Source organism: Oncorhynchus mykiss, chromosome 26, assembly GCF_013265735.2.
Source record: "Oncorhynchus mykiss isolate Arlee chromosome 26, USDA_OmykA_1.1, whole genome shotgun sequence".
Classification (NCBI taxonomy): Eukaryota; Metazoa; Chordata; class Actinopteri; order Salmoniformes; family Salmonidae; genus Oncorhynchus; species Oncorhynchus mykiss.
The window spans coordinates 23,818,413-23,833,115 of NC_048590.1; the positions used below are offsets into that span (position 1 = coordinate 23,818,413).

At 52.0% G+C, this 14,703-nt stretch overlaps 1 protein-coding gene across 1 annotated transcript in view; it reads right to left on the bottom strand.

The window, feature by feature from the left end:
* The window catches only part of LOC110506445 (immunoglobulin superfamily DCC subclass member 3), a 126,377-nt gene that overhangs the window by 23,119 nt on the left and 88,555 nt on the right, over positions 1-14,703 (bottom strand). The window contains exon 8 of the mRNA XM_021586057.2: positions 5,974-6,221. Within this exon, the coding sequence (XP_021441732.2) occupies positions 5,974-6,221 (248 nt within the window). The remainder of the gene's footprint in view (positions 1-5,973; positions 6,222-14,703) is intronic.

Here is a 14,703-nt window from a genome sequence, read left to right on the forward strand (position 1 = left end):
TCTGTCTACTGCTCTCTCCTGCTGTCTGTCTACTGCTCTCTCCTCTCTCCTGCTGTCTGTCTACGGCTCTATCCTCTCTCCTGCTGTCTGTCTACGGCTCTCTCCTCTCTCCTGCTGTCTGTCTACTGCTCTCTACTCTCTCCTGCTGTCTGTCTACTGCTCTCTCCTCTCTCCTGCTGTCTGTCTACTGCTCTCTACTCTCTCCTGCTGTCTGGCTACTGCTCTCTACTCTCTCCTGCTGTCTGTCTACTGCTCTCTCCTCTCTCCTGCTGTCTGTCTACTGCTCTCTCCTCTATCCTGCTGTCTGCTCTCTCCTCTCTCCTGCTGTCTGTCTACTGCTCTCTCCTCTCTCCTGCTGTCTGTCTACTGCTCTCTCCTCTATCCTGCTGTCTGTCTACTGCTCTCTCCTCTCTCCTGCTGTCTGTCTACTGCTCTCTCCTCTCTCCTGCTGTCTGTCTACTGCTCTATCCTCTCTCCTGCTGTCTGTCTACTGCTCTCTCCTCTCTCCTGCTGTCTGTCTACGGCTCTCTCCTCTCTCCTGCTGTCTGTTTACTGCTCTCTACTCTCTCCTGCTGTCTGTTTACTGCTCTCTCCTCTCTCCTGCTGTCTGTCTACTGCTCTCTCCTCCCTCCTCTCTCCTGCTGTCTGTCTACTGGTCTCTCCTCTCTCCTGCTGTTTGTCTACTGCTCTCTCCTCTCTCCTGCTGTCTGTTTACTGCTCTCTCCTCTCTCCTGCTGTCTGTCTACTGCTCTCTCCTCTCTCCTGCTGTCTGTTTACTGCTCTCTCATCTCTCCTGCTGTCTGTCTACTGCTCTCCCCTCCCTCCTTCTGTCTGTCTACTGCTCTCTCCTCCCTCCTCTCTCCTGCTGTCTGTCTACTGGTCTCTCCTCTCTCCTGCTGTTTGTCTACTGCTCTCTCCTCCCTCCTCTCTCCTGCTGTCTGTCTACTGCTCTCTCCTCTCTCCGTCTGTCTGTCTACTGCTTTCTCCTCCATCCTCTCTCCTGCTGTCTGTCTACTGCTCTCTCCTCTCTCCTGCTGTCTGTCTACTGCCCTCTCCTCCCTCCTCTCTCCTGCTGTCTGTCTACTGCTCTCTCCTGCTGTCTGTCTACTGCCCTCTCCTCCCTCCTCTCTCTTGCTGTCTGTCTACTGCTCTCTCCTCCCTCCTCTCTCCTGATGTCTGTCTACTGCTCTCTCCTGTCTCCTGCTGTCTGTCTACTGCTCTCTCCTCTCTCCTGCTGTATGTCTACTGCTCTCTCCTCCCTCCTCCCTCCTGCTGTCTGTCTACTGCTCTCTCCTCCCTCCTCTCTCCGTCTGTCTGTCTACTGCTCTCTCCTCTCTCCTGCTGTCTGTCTACTGCGCTCTCCTCCCTCCTGCTGTCTGTCTACTGCTCTCTCCTCTCCCCTGCTGTCTGTCAACTGCTCTCTACTCCCTCCTCTCTCCTGCTGTTTGTCTACTGCTCTCTCCCCTATCCTGCTGTCTGTCTACTGCTCTCTCCGTCCTCCTGCTGTCTGTCTACTGCTCTCTCCTCCCTCCTCTCTCCTGTTGTCTGTCTACTGCTCTCTTCTCCCTCCTCTCTCCTGCTGTCTGTCTACTGCTCTCTCCTCCCTCCTGCTCTGTCTACTGCTCTCTCCTCCCTCCTCTCTCTTGCTGTCTGTCTACTGCTCTCTCCTCTCTCCTGCTGTCTGTCTACTGCTCTCTCCTCCCTCCTGCTCTGTCTACTGCTCTCTCCTCCCTCCTGCTCTGTCTACTGCTCTCTCCTCTCTCCTGCTGTCTGTCTACTGCTCTCTCCTCTCTCCTGCTGTCTGTCTACTGCTCTCTCCTCTCTCCTGCTGTCTGTCTACTGCCCTCTCCTCTCTCCTGCTGTCTGTCTACTGCTCTCTCCTCTCTCCTGCTGTCTGTTTACTGCTCTCTACTCTCTCCTGCTGTCTGTCTACTGCTCTCTCCTCTCTCTTGCTGTCTGTCTACTGCTCTCTCCTCTCTCCTGCTGTCTGTCTACTGCTCTCTCCTGTTTCCTGCTGTCTGTCTACTGCTCTCTCCTCTCTCCTGCTGTCTGTCTACTGCTCTCTCCTCTCTCCTGCTGTCTGTCTACTGCTCTCTCCTCTCTCCTGCTGTCTGTCTACTGCTCTCTCCTCTCTCCTGCTGTCTGTCTACTGCTCTCTCCTCTCTCCTGCTGTCTGTCTACTGCTCTCTCCTCTCTCCTGCTGTCTGTCTACTGCTCTCTCCTCTCTCCTGCTGTCTGTCTACTGCTCTCTCCTCTCTCCTGCTGTCTGTCTACTGCTCTCTCCTCTCTCCTGCTGTCTGTCTACTGCTCTCTCCTCTCTCCTGCTGTCTGTCTACTGCTCTCTCCTCTCTCCTGCTGTCTGTCTACTGCTCTCTCCTCTCTCCTGCTGTCTGTCTACGGCTCTATCCTCTCTCCTGCTGTCTGTCTACTGCTCTCTCCTCTCTCCTGCTGTCTGTTTACTGCTCTCTACTCTCTCCTGCTGTCTGTCTACGGCTCTCTCCTCCCTCCTCTCTCCTGTTGTCTGTCTACTGCTCTCTTCTCCCTCCTCTCTCCTGATGTCTGTCTACTGCTCTCTCCTGTCTCCTGCTGTCTGTCTACTGCTCTCTCCTCTCTCCTGCTGTATGTCTACTGCTCTCTCCTCCCTCCTCCCTCCTGCTGTCTGTCTACTGCTCTCTCCTCCCTCCTCTCTCCGTCTGTCTGTCTACTGCTCTCTCCTCTCTCCTGCTGTCTGTCTACTGCGCTCTCCTCCCTCCTGCTGTCTGTCTACTGCTCTCTCCTCTCCCCTGCTGTCTGTCAACTGCTCTCTACTCCCTCCTCTCTCCTGCTGTTTGTCTACTGCTCTCTCCCCCATCCTGCTGTCTGTCTACTGCTCTCTCCGTCCTCCTGCTGTCTGTCTACTGCTCTCTCCTCCCTCCTCTCTCCTGTTGTCTGTCTACTGCTCTCTTCTCCCTCCTCTCTCCTGCTGTCTGTCTACTGCTCTCTCCTCCCTCCTGCTCTGTCTACTGCTCTCTCCTCCCTCCTCTCTCTTGCTGTCTGTCTACTGCTCTCTCCTCTCTCCTGCTGTCTGTCTACTGCTCTCTCCTCCCTCCTGCTCTGTCTACTGCTCTCTCCTCTCTCCTGCTGTCTGTCTACTGCTCTCTCCTCTCTCCTGCTGTCTGTCTACTGCTCTCTCCTCTCTCCTGCTGTCTGTCTACTGCCCTCTCCTCTCTCCTGCTGTCTGTCTACTGCTCTCTCCTCTCTCCTGCTGTCTGTTTACTGCTCTCTACTCTCTCCTGCTGTCTGTCTACTGCTCTCTCCTCTCTCTTGCTGTCTGTCTACTGCTCTCTCCTCTCTCCTGCTGTCTGTCTACTGCTCTCTCCTGTCTCCTGCTGTCTGTCTACTGCTCTCTCCTCTCTCCTGCTGTCTGTCTACTGCTCTCTCCTCTCTCCTGCTGTCTGTCTACTGCTCTCTCCTCTCTCCTGCTGTCTGTCTACTGCTCTCTCCTCTCTCCTGCTGTCTGTCTACTGCTCTCTCCTCTCTCCTGCTGTCTGTCTACTGCTCTCTCCTCTCTCCTGCTGTCTGTCTACTGCTCTCTCCTCTCTCCTGCTGTCTGTCTACTGCTCTCTCCTCTCTCCTGCTGTCTGTCTACTGCTCTCTCCTCTCTCCTGCTGTCTGTCTACTGCTCTCTCCTCTCTCCTGCTGTCTGTCTACTGCTCTCTCCTCTCTCCTGCTGTCTGTCTATTGCTCTCTCCTCTCTCCTGCTGTCTGTCTACGGCTCTATCCTCTCTCCTGCTGTCTGTCTACTGCTCTCTCCTCTCTCCTGCTGTCTGTTTACTGCTCTCTACTCTCTCCTGCTGTCTGTCTACGGCTCTCTCCTCCCTCCTCTCTCCTGTTGTCTGTCTACTGCTCTCTTCTCCCTCCTCTCTCCTGCTGTCTGTCTACTGCTCTCTCCTCCCTCCTGCTCTGTCTACTGCTCTCTCCTCCCTCCTCTCTCTTGCTGTCTGTCTACTGCTCTCTCCTCTCTCCTGCTGTCTGTCTACTGCTCTCTCCTCCCTCCTGCTCTGTCTACTGCTCTCTCCTCTCTCCTGCTGTCTGTCTACTGCTCTCTCCTCTCTCCTGCTGTCTGTCTACTGCTCTCTCCTCTCTCCTGCTGTCTGTCTACTGCTCTCTCCTCTCTCCTGCTGTCTGTCTACGGCTCTATCCTCTCTCCTGCTGTCTGTCTACTGCTCTCTCCTCTCTCCTGCTGTCTGTTTACTGCTCTCTACTCTCTCCTGCTGTCTGTCTACTGCTCTCTCCTCCCTCCTGCTCTGTCTACTGCTCTCTCCTCTCTCCTGCTGTCTGTCTACTGCTCTCTACTCTCTCCTGCTGTCTGTCTACTGCTCTCTCCTCTCTCCTGCTGTCTGTTTACTGCTCTCTACTCTCTCCTGCTGTCTGTCTACGGCTCTATCCTCTCTCCTGCTGTCTGTCTACTGCTCTCTCCTCTCTCCTGCTGTCTGTCTACTGCTCTCTCCTCTCTCCTGCTGTCTGTCTACGTCTCTCTCCTCTCTCCTGCTGTCTGTCTACTGCTCTCTACTCTCTCCTGCTGTCTGTCTACTGCTCTCTCCTCTCTCCTGCTGTCTGTCTACTGCTCTCTCCTCTCTCCTGCTGTCTGTCTACGGCTCTATCCTCTCTCCTGCTGTCTGTCTACTGCTCTCTCCTTTCTCCTGCTGTCTGTCTACGGCTCTATCCTCTCTCCTGCTGTCTGTCTACGGCTCTATCCTCTCTCCTGCTGTCTGTCTACGGCTCTCTCCTCTCTCCTGCTGTCTGTCTACTGCTCTCTCCTCTCTCCTGCTGTCTGTCTACGGCTCTATCCTCTCTCCTGCTGTCTGTCTACTGCTCTATCCTCTCTCCTGCTGTCTGTCTACTGCTCTCTCCTCTCTCCTGCTGTCTGTCTACTGCTCTATCCTCTCTCCTGCTGTCTGTCTACGGCTCTCTCCTCTCTCCTGATGTCTGTCTACGGCTCTATCCTCTCTCCTGCTGTCTGTCTACGGCTCTCTCCTCTCTCCTGCTGTCTGTCTACTGCTCTCTCCTCTCTCCTGCTGTCTGCTTACTGCTCTCTCCTCTCTCCTGCTGTCTGTCTACTGCTCTCTCCTCTCTCCTGCTGTCTGTCTACTGCTCTCTCCTCTCTCCTGCTGTCTGTCTACTGCTCTCTCCTCTCTCCTGCTGTCTGTCTACGGCTCTATCCTCTCTCCTGCTGTCTGTCTACTGCTCTCTCCTCTCTCCTGCTGTCTGTCTACTGCTCTCTCCTCTCTCCTGCTGTCTGTCTACTGCTCTCTCCTCTCTCCTGCTGTCTGTCTACTGCTCTCTCCTCTCTCCTGCTGTCTGTCTACGGCTCTATCCTCTCTCCTGCTGTCTATCTACTGCTCTCTCCTCTCTCCTGCTGTCTGTCTACTGGTCTCTCCTCTCTCCTGCTGTCTGTCTACTGCTCTCTCCTCTCTCCTGCTGTCTCCTGTTTTTAATTCGCTACCTCTTACTCTTTTCTTTTTTCTCTCCCCTGCTATCTCCTTCTCCTTCTCCTTCCTTCCCTCCCTCCCTTTCCTTCCCTCCCTCCCTTTCCTTCCCTCCCTCCCTTTCTCCTTTCACAGAAAGGGCACAAGGGAAGAGAAGCTAGAGGAGGGGTAACTCTGGAAGAGAAGCTGTAGTCAGCCCTGGGGGAGCCAGCCTCCCCTCCCCAGCACAGCCACCTGGTGCCCCATACAGTCTACACCCACCACTCCATAACACACAGAACACTCGACCTACTGTAGATACCACACTCCCTACTGTTCTGTATCATCTCTACCACACGCTGAGGACAGCCATCCCATTAACCTCAGTAAAATAACATAAGTCACGTAGAGAGCTAATGCATGTAAGCAGGTGACAGTAGAGCATGTACTGACTGAACCAGTTCACCTGAGGCAGAGCAGTATTGTGTGTTCCAGTGGTGTGTTAGAGACGGTGCTACCCACGAACCTGTGGTCCTGCGGATGTGGAGCACGTAGCCGATGATCTCCTGAGTGTCCTTGGCAGACTCCTTCCAGGACACCTGAATGGCGTTGGGTGAGAGGGCCTCGGCCCGCACCACACTGGGCATCCCTGGCAGGCCGTCTGCCCACAGCACGGTGAGACGGGCACTGGCCTGGGTGGAGCCGGCGCTGTTCTCAGCGATGCACTGGTAGATGGCTTCGTCCTCCTGACTGATGCCATAGATGGTCAGCGTGCTTGAGGAAGAATAGAATAGGAGGGGGGGGGGGGGGGGAAGAGGAGGATGAGGTGGAGGGAAGAAGGAGGGGTAAAAGAGGAGGGAGGAAAGTAGACACAGGAAAGACGTGAGTCTCTGGTTTGCAGCGAGAAGGATTAGGATATTATTGGGTAGTGCAGAGAAAGCAAACAGAAAGCTCTCAGAGATGATTATTGATTTCAAAGATGACTGTATTGTGCGTGCGGTGGCATTTTCTGAGCAAAACAAAGCCGGCAGAAGCTGACAAGGGCTTTGTTTAAAAACTCTCACAGCGGGCAGTCAAGCAAACAATAGAAAACTGTATGAAATCCTTCTGTGTAGCATCTGAATCAAAGTCTTATTTACAGCAGTGGTAGGGCATTTCTGTTAGCCGGTTCCTGTTTGTGTCAGTCCTGAGCAGATACATTGTCACTACAGAATGAGCCTGCTGGATGTGGCATCGTAATACGACAGGTAATAAACACAACAATCAAAACAAAAACAAGCACTGTCTGTGTACAGTAGGATTGTGTGTGTGTGTGTGTGTGTAGATGTGAATGGTGCCTTACTGTATCTTCCAAGAATAAAAATGCTAATCCTCCCCCCTTTTCCCTATTTACCTCCCTCCCTCCCTCGTTACTTGAGGATGGGATGGAGATGGGGGCGCACACCGTACTCCCCCCGTTTTCAATTTTTCTCGCTCCACCCTTCTTCCCCTCTGCCTCGCTTCCAATCCCTCCTTCCTCCCTCTATCTGCCGCTGCTGGAGGATGGCTTGATGGGGTGTGTGTGCGTGTGTGTGTGTAGGATGGGTTGATGGTGTGTGAGGGGTGGAGGGCATAGGGGGTGAATTATTAGAGCCGAATACATAATCATCCGCTCTTCTCCTCTTAATCCTGAGGGGATGAGAAAATAAAAGATTTAACACGGAGGAGCATAATATGGAAATGAACCCCTCCAGCATATTGCATTTTTTTGGGGGATAGACACTGACAGCTAGTGTGAGGAGTGCGTTTTTGAAAAGCTTCAAGGTGGGAGTGTAAGATCAATGACTGTTGCAAATAAATGGAGGATTTAATTTTTTTTATTTTTATGCTTTATGCATTTCTCACATTGTGCCTGCGGATTAGGTCTGCTATTCTACAGAAAGGCCTCAGACACGAACTTCAATCTATCTCCTCTCTCCATATCATTGTCTGTCGGACTCCAGTTGACTTAGATATGTCGGCAGCTGTTTAAACGGGCTGGTGGTGTCCCCACAGACAGTTGGGCCACATCCGTCTTCCCTACCTTCCCAGGGCACCTCTCTGAAACAGGGAAGTCCAGGAGTCAGGGACCAGTTTGTTCATGCTGTAAGCGTGTGGTCTCTGAGAACTGTGGGTGTTCTATCGGGTTTTCCGATTCAAAGTCGTTGTCAAGACTGAAGGGACACACAACATGAGCATAAGGACAAGATCATAGTGTACCTTTAAGGTCGCTGGTTTGAATCCCCGAGCCGACTAGATTAAATGTCGCTGGTTAAGGTCGCTGGTTTGAATCCCCGAGCCGACTAGACTTAAATGTAAATGCCTATACTGTACTCCGCACAATAGAACCCCACAGTGGAGGTGTCATAATACCCATAAAACCTAGCGGTCAAACAAGGAAATGGTTCCAATAGTTTTTCCCATAGGGGATTTTAGAAACACTTAAAATAAGGGCTGTGTTTCGTGTAGGTTTACCCTGGTGTGACGTTTGGATAACCATGTCAATCTCTCTCGGACAAGGTGACTTTTATCAATATATTCAGCTCTCAGATTTGAACATGAAATTAGCATCAAAGTAGACAGCATGCAAGATTACAAATCCCGGCAAGATCCTGCACGACATCTCTACCTGGCATGTTTGCTAACAGGTCAATTAAAAAAAACACAGCCAATTTATTAATTACTACATTTTGCTAACATTAGATAGTTAATCCAGAGATTCTTACCTTGCCTCGATTTGTCAGTCTCGTCCAGATCATCATGGCATTTGCAGTTCTTTATGATAGCCACATTAGCAGCTAATTCGCATTTAATTTGTTGGGGGTAAATACAGTCCCCTTGTCCGGGAGAGGTTTGCACGTTTATCAAAACATCACACCAGGGCAAGCTTGCATGAAACACGGACCTTATTTTAAAATCCCCTATGGGAAAAATGAATGGTGGAAAAACGATTGGAACCATTTCCCTGTTTGACCGCTAGGTTTTATGGGTATTATGATTCATATTATAGTACTATATGAGAAACCATGAGGAAAGAGAATTTAGTCCAGTTTAATTACAGAAGTAAAGGACAGTGACTTTATATACCTGACGTTTCACAAGTGAAGGGGCAGAGGGGACTGGTGTTGGTCTTACAGTTCAATGAACATTATACTGTATGAAGTATGATGAGTGGATCATTCGATTACCTTTTAATAATTGATGGTATATGAATGAGCGGCTTCAGTGGTCCACTGGTTTCAGTGGAGAGAGAGATTGAAAGAGAGAGACAAAGAGAGAGAGAGAGAGAGAGAGAGAGACAAAGAGAGAGAGACAAAGAGAGAGAGAGAGAGACAAAGAGAGAGAGAGAGAGAGAGAGAGAGAGAGAGAGAGAGAGAACGAGAGAGATAGAGAGAGAGAGAGAGAGACAGAGAGGGCCATTATTCCAGAGAGGATAGCAACCTAGTCCAGTCTGCCAGGTGAAATCAATCTCACCGGGCCTGTCTAGTTTCACTTTCCTGATGGGTCATGGCTAGAAAGAATGCATTCTTTTGCATTTTAGCTCACCTTAACCCTTTTCCCCGCGTGAACCTAATTCTCCTAACCTGCTATGTAAGTTGTCCTAGCCTGCTGCGTAAGTTCTCCTTACGTAAGTTGTCCTAGCCTGCTGCGTAAGTTCTCCTTACGTAAGTTGTCCTAGCCTGCTGCGTAAGTTGTCCTAGCCTGCTGCGTAAGTTCTCCTTACGTAAGTTGTCCTAGCCTGCTGCGTAAGTTGTCCTAGCCTGCTGCGTAAGTTCTCCTTACGTAAGTTGTCCTAGCCTGCTGCGTAAGTTATCCTAGCCTGCTGCGTAAGTTGTCCTAGCCTGCTGCGTAAGTTGTCCTAGCCTGCTGCGTAAGTTGTCCTAGCCTGCTGCGTAAGTTGTCCTAGCCTGCTGCGTAAGTTGTCCTAGCCTGCTGCATAAGTTGTCCTAACCTGCTGCGTAAGTTGTCCTAGCCTGCTGCGTAAGTTGTCCTAGCCTGCTGCGTAAGTTGTCCTAGCCTGCTGCGTAAGTTGTCCTAGCCTGCTGCGTAAGTTGTCCTAGCCTGCTGCGTAAGTTGTCCTAGCCTGCTACGTAAGTTGTCCTAACCTGCTGGGTAAGTTGTCCTAGCCTGCTGCGTAAGTTGTCCTAACCTGCTACGTAAGTTGTCCTAACCTGCTGCGTAAGTTGTCCTAGCCTGCTGCGTAAGTTGTCCTAACCTGCTGGGTAAGTTGTCCTAACCTGCTGGGTAAGTTGTCCTAGCCTGCTGCGTAAGTTGTCCTAACCTGCTACGTAAGTTGTCCTAACCTGCTGCGTAAGTTGTCCTAGCCTGCTGCGTAAGTTGTCCTAGCCTGCTGCGTAAGTTGTCCTAACCTGCTGCGTAAGTTGTCCTAGCCTGCTGCGTAAGTTATCCTAACCTGCTACGTAAGTTATCCTAGCCTGCTACGTAAGTTGTCCTAGCCTGCTGCGTAAGTTGTCCTAGCCTGCTGCGTAAGTTGTCCTAGCCTGCTGCGTAAGTTGTCCTAACCTGCTGGGTAAGTTGTCCTAGCCTGCTGCGTAAGTTGTCCTAGCTTGCTGCGTAAGTTGTCCTAGCCTGCTGCGTAAGTTGTCCTAGCCTGCTGCGTAAGTTGTCCTAGCCTGCTGCGTAAGTTGTCCTAGCCTGCTGCGTAAGTTGTCCTAGCCTGCTGCGTAAGTTGTCCTAGCCTGCTACGTAAGTTGTCCTAACCTGCTGCGTAAGTTGTCCTAGCCTGCTGCGTAAGTTGTCCTAGCCTGCTGCGTAAGTTGTCCTAGCCTGCTGCGTAAGTTGTCCTAGCCTGCTGCGTAAGTTGTCCTAGCCTGCTGCGTAAGTTATCCTAGCCTGCTGCGTAAGTTGTCCTAGCCTGCTGCGTAAGTTGTCCTAGCCTGCTGCGTAAGTTGTCCTAGCCTGCTGGGTAAGTTGTCCTAGCCTGCTGCGTAAGTTATCCTAGCCTGCTGCTTAAGTTGTCCTAGCCTGCTGCGTAAGTTGTCCTAGCCTGCTGCGTAAGTTATCCTAGCCTGCTGCGTAAGTTGTCCTAGCCTGCTGCGTAAGTTGTCCTAGCCTGCTGCGTAAGTTGTCCTAGCCTGCTGGGTAAGTTGTCCTAGCCTGCTGGGTAAGTTGTCCTAGCCTGCTGCGTAAGTTGTCCTAGCCTGCTGCGTAAGTTATCCTAGCCTGCTGCGTAAGTTGTCCTAGCCTGCTGCGTAAGTTGTCCTAGCCTGCTGCGTAAGTTGTCCTAGCCTGCTGCGTAAGTTGTCCTAGCCTGCTGCGTAAGTTATCCTAGCCTGCTGCGTAAGTTGTCCTAGCCTGCTGCGTAAGTTGTCCTAGCCTGCTGCGTAAGTTGTCCTAGCCTGCTGGGTAAGTTGTCCTAGCCTGCTGGGTAAGTTGTCCTAGCCTGCTGCGTAAGTTGTCCTAGCCTGCTGCGTAAGTTATCCTAGCCTGCTGCGTAAGTTGTCCTAGCCTGCTGCGTAAGTTGTCCTAGCCTGCTGCGTAAGTTGTCCTAGCCTGCTGGGTAAGTTGTCCTAGCCTGCTGGGTAAGTTGTCCTAGCCTGCTGCGTAAGTTGTCCTAGCCTGCTGCGTAAGTTGTCCTAGCCTGCTGAGTCAAATCTGACACAAGCTGTATGCTTTCTAGTCAAAACCCTCCTGAGGCACATCGTCCTTCTCCTTCTCCAAAAGGGGGCGCCGGACATTAGACCGGCAACATTTTAATTCACCGGACATTAGAGACATTTACATCCCAAGGATCCCGGATTGCACGGACCCAATTGAATCTCGACTTACATAGTACAAGCAATGAGGGAAAGGTAGGTAGCTGTATTAGCTATTTAAAAAAAATAAAGTATGAATTTCAGCACCGCAATTGTTTAGGGCAAACATAAGTACAGGTAAGCGTTTTCAGAATCTAATGTTTACATACTGTTTAACCGTCTTCATATGTATATACTGTATTCTAATCAAGGCTCATATAACTACTGCTGTACACAAATGTTCTATTCATATACTGCCCATAACGTCTATAGACACCATCACACTGTACATATATATTTAGATTCCAGACGCCGACATGGCTTGTTCTATTATTTATATATTTCTTAATTCCTTTCTTTTCATTTTTTGAATTTGCCTGTGTTGTTTTGTTTTGTTAGGTATTACTGCGCTGTTGAAGCTAGGAACATATGCATTTCGCTACACCCGCGACAGCATCTGCAAAATATGTGTACGCGACAAATAAAATATCATTGAATTTCATTTGAATTGACATTTTTACTAGAATCAGTGTTGTTGCTAGAAAATCCCACGACCATATTAGAGAACAGTTGAGCACTCAGCTAGCAAAATTCCTGCCTCTCTTCCCAGAGACCTTTTGCTTTGAGGGTGGATGTGTCTGAGACCAGACTTATAACGTGACTCCTGTGCTGAACTCTCTTCAGCAGTTCCGACTACCAACCACTGGGCAGGCAGGCAGACTGAGGAACCGGATGCTGCTGCTCTCTGGGTTTGTGTCAATCATCTGACAGATCCCACAGAGAGTCTTTGACTGGAGGAAGAAAGAATCTATAGCTACTGCAGTCAGAGGAACAATGGCATCACACAGGAGGACAACCAACGCACAAAGGCTTTGAAGAGAGAGCGAGAGAGAAACTGAGAGAAAGAGCTCCCGGAAAGAGAGCGAGTGAGAGAGAAAAGCATTCCTGATAAAGGGATAAAAAAATGAAGAGAGAGAGAGAGATCTTAGAAACAGAAAGAGAGAGCGTGAGTCAGTGTTTTGGGCAGAGTGTGTGTGTGAGTGGGGAAGAAAAGATCTGTGTTTGGGCCATCTGCCTGGCCTTGCTGTCATGACAGACCGGCAGGTTGACAGCATCATTTACTCATCAGTTCAAGGCCACTTCACCGATTGATGGATCCCCCCAGTCTGGGTGAGGGGGCTGGAACTGGGTAGACTCACTGGACTGGGGATGGGGCTAGGGTAGGCTCACTGGGCTGGGGCAGGCTCACTTGACTGGCGATGGGGCTTGTGTAGGCTCACTGGGCTGGGGCTAGGGTAGGCTCACTGGACTGGGGATGGGGCTAGGGTAGGCTCACTGGGCTGGGGCTGGGGTAGGCTCACTGGGCTGGGGCTAGGGTAGGCTCACTGGGCTGGGGCTAGGGTAGGCTCACTGGGTTGGGGCTGGGACTAGGGTAGGCTTACTAGGCTGAGGCTAGGGTGGGCTCACTGGGCTGGGGCTAGGGTAGGCTCACTGGGCTGGGGCTGGGACTAGGGTAGGCTTACTAGGCTGGGGCTAGGGTGGGCTCACTGGGTTGGGGCTAGGGCAGGCTCACTGGGCTGGGGCTGAGGCAAGGGTGGGCTCACTGAGCTGAGTATAGGGTAGCCTCACTGGGCTGGGGCTGAGGCTAGGGTGGGCTCACTGGGCTGGGGCTGAGGCTAGGGTGGGCTCACTTGGCTGGGGCTAGGGTAGGCTCACTGGGCTGGGGCTGAGGCTAGGGGGGGCTGACTGGGCTGAGGCTGGGACTAGGGTAGGCTCACTTGGCTGGGGCTGAGGCTAGGGTAGGCTCACGGGGCTGGGGCTGAGGCTAGGGTGGGCTGACTGGGCTGTGGCTAGGGTGGGCTGACTGGGCTGAGGCTGGGACTAGGGTAGGCTCACTGGGATGGGGCTGTGGCTAGGGTGGGCTCACTGGGCTGTGGCTAGGGTAGGGTAGGCTCACTGGGCTGGGGCTGGGACTAGGGTAGGGTACGCTCACTGGGCTGGGGCTGGGACTAGGGTAGGGTAGGCTCACTGGGCTAGGGCTGGGACTATGGTAGGGTAGGCTCACTGGGCTGGGGCTGGGACTAGGGTAGGCTCACTGGGCTGGGGCTGTGGCTAGGGTAGGCTCACTGGGCTGGGGCTGTGGCTAGGGTAGGCTCACTGGGCTGGGGCTGTGGCTAGGGTAGGCTCACTGGGCTGGGGCTGTGGCTAGGGTAGGCTCACTGGGCTGGGGCTGTGGCTAGGGTGGGCTCACTCGTCTGGGGCTGTGGCTAGGGTAGGCTCACTGGGCTGGGGCTGTGGCTAGGGTGGGCTCACTGGGCTGGGGCTGTGGCTAGGGTGGGCTCACTGGGCTGGGGCTGTGGCTAGGGTAGGCTCACAGGGCTGGGGCTGTGGCTAGGGTGGGCTCACTGGGCTAGGGATAGGAAGCTGTGCGGGCTAACTGGGCTCAGTGGGCTGGGGGCGTGGGAGGTTTCTGTTGTTCAGCCACTGGGGCCGAGTTTGCAATGTTGTCACTGAACGAAGGCCTGTGAAAGGCTAAACTAGAGAGAGGGAGGGAGGGAGGAAAAAAGGAGGGAACAGGGAGAGAGGGGAGGGGGGAGAGCAGGGGCTTTGAAGAGGGAGGAGCAATGAGCTGTCTCACGGAAAGCCCACGGAAATGACTGATTGCAGGCAGGGTTAGAGGTCAAGGCCAATGCCCAGGTCCCAGCTCGCTGGAATCACAAAACGGGGCTTCCACAGAATGAAAACAGGAAAAAAAGGAAAACATAGTTCCCTTTTAACAGGTTCAGCTACACACAAAAAAAATATGCAGCCCAGTGGAATATTCCTAGAGGGAGTAGGACACATCTCTTCACTGAAACTTACTCACACAAATAAATCATAGAAGTCTTCAATCCCCATAAAAACATAGGAGAAGATTAGTCTCGCCCTCAGTTTACAGTCAACCCTCACAAGTCAAAACTATTCCACAAATCATGCCATTTCTACAACATTTACTACTGTAGGCTGACATTCTACCCAGATTCAGATGTTCCTCTGCAATTTCAATTCACTGCCTGACTGTGTTTGATACCTACTGGTTCAGATGATCCTGACTACGTCAGGGATGGGCCAGGCTGGTTTAGATATTCCTATTAACAGTCCTTTCATATGTGTCGTACTCCCCTGAAAACGGACAGGGCAGCACATTCTGAGGCCATGATTCTGATGGAGGTCAGCTAAGCATCTTCATTACCGGGGTAATGGTGTTTGATGTTTAAGGAACAGCCCGTGACCACCCCTGAGTGCCCTGCGTGAGAAGAACATCAACTCTCTGCCCTTCTACGTCAACCAACCAACATCCCGCACGCACGCACGCACGCACGCACACGCACACACGCACACACGCACACACACACACACACACACACACACACAGTAAGTAAAGTCCCTGGTCAAAACAATATAATCATACTGTTATATTTGCATTAGCTGCCAATCTGAAT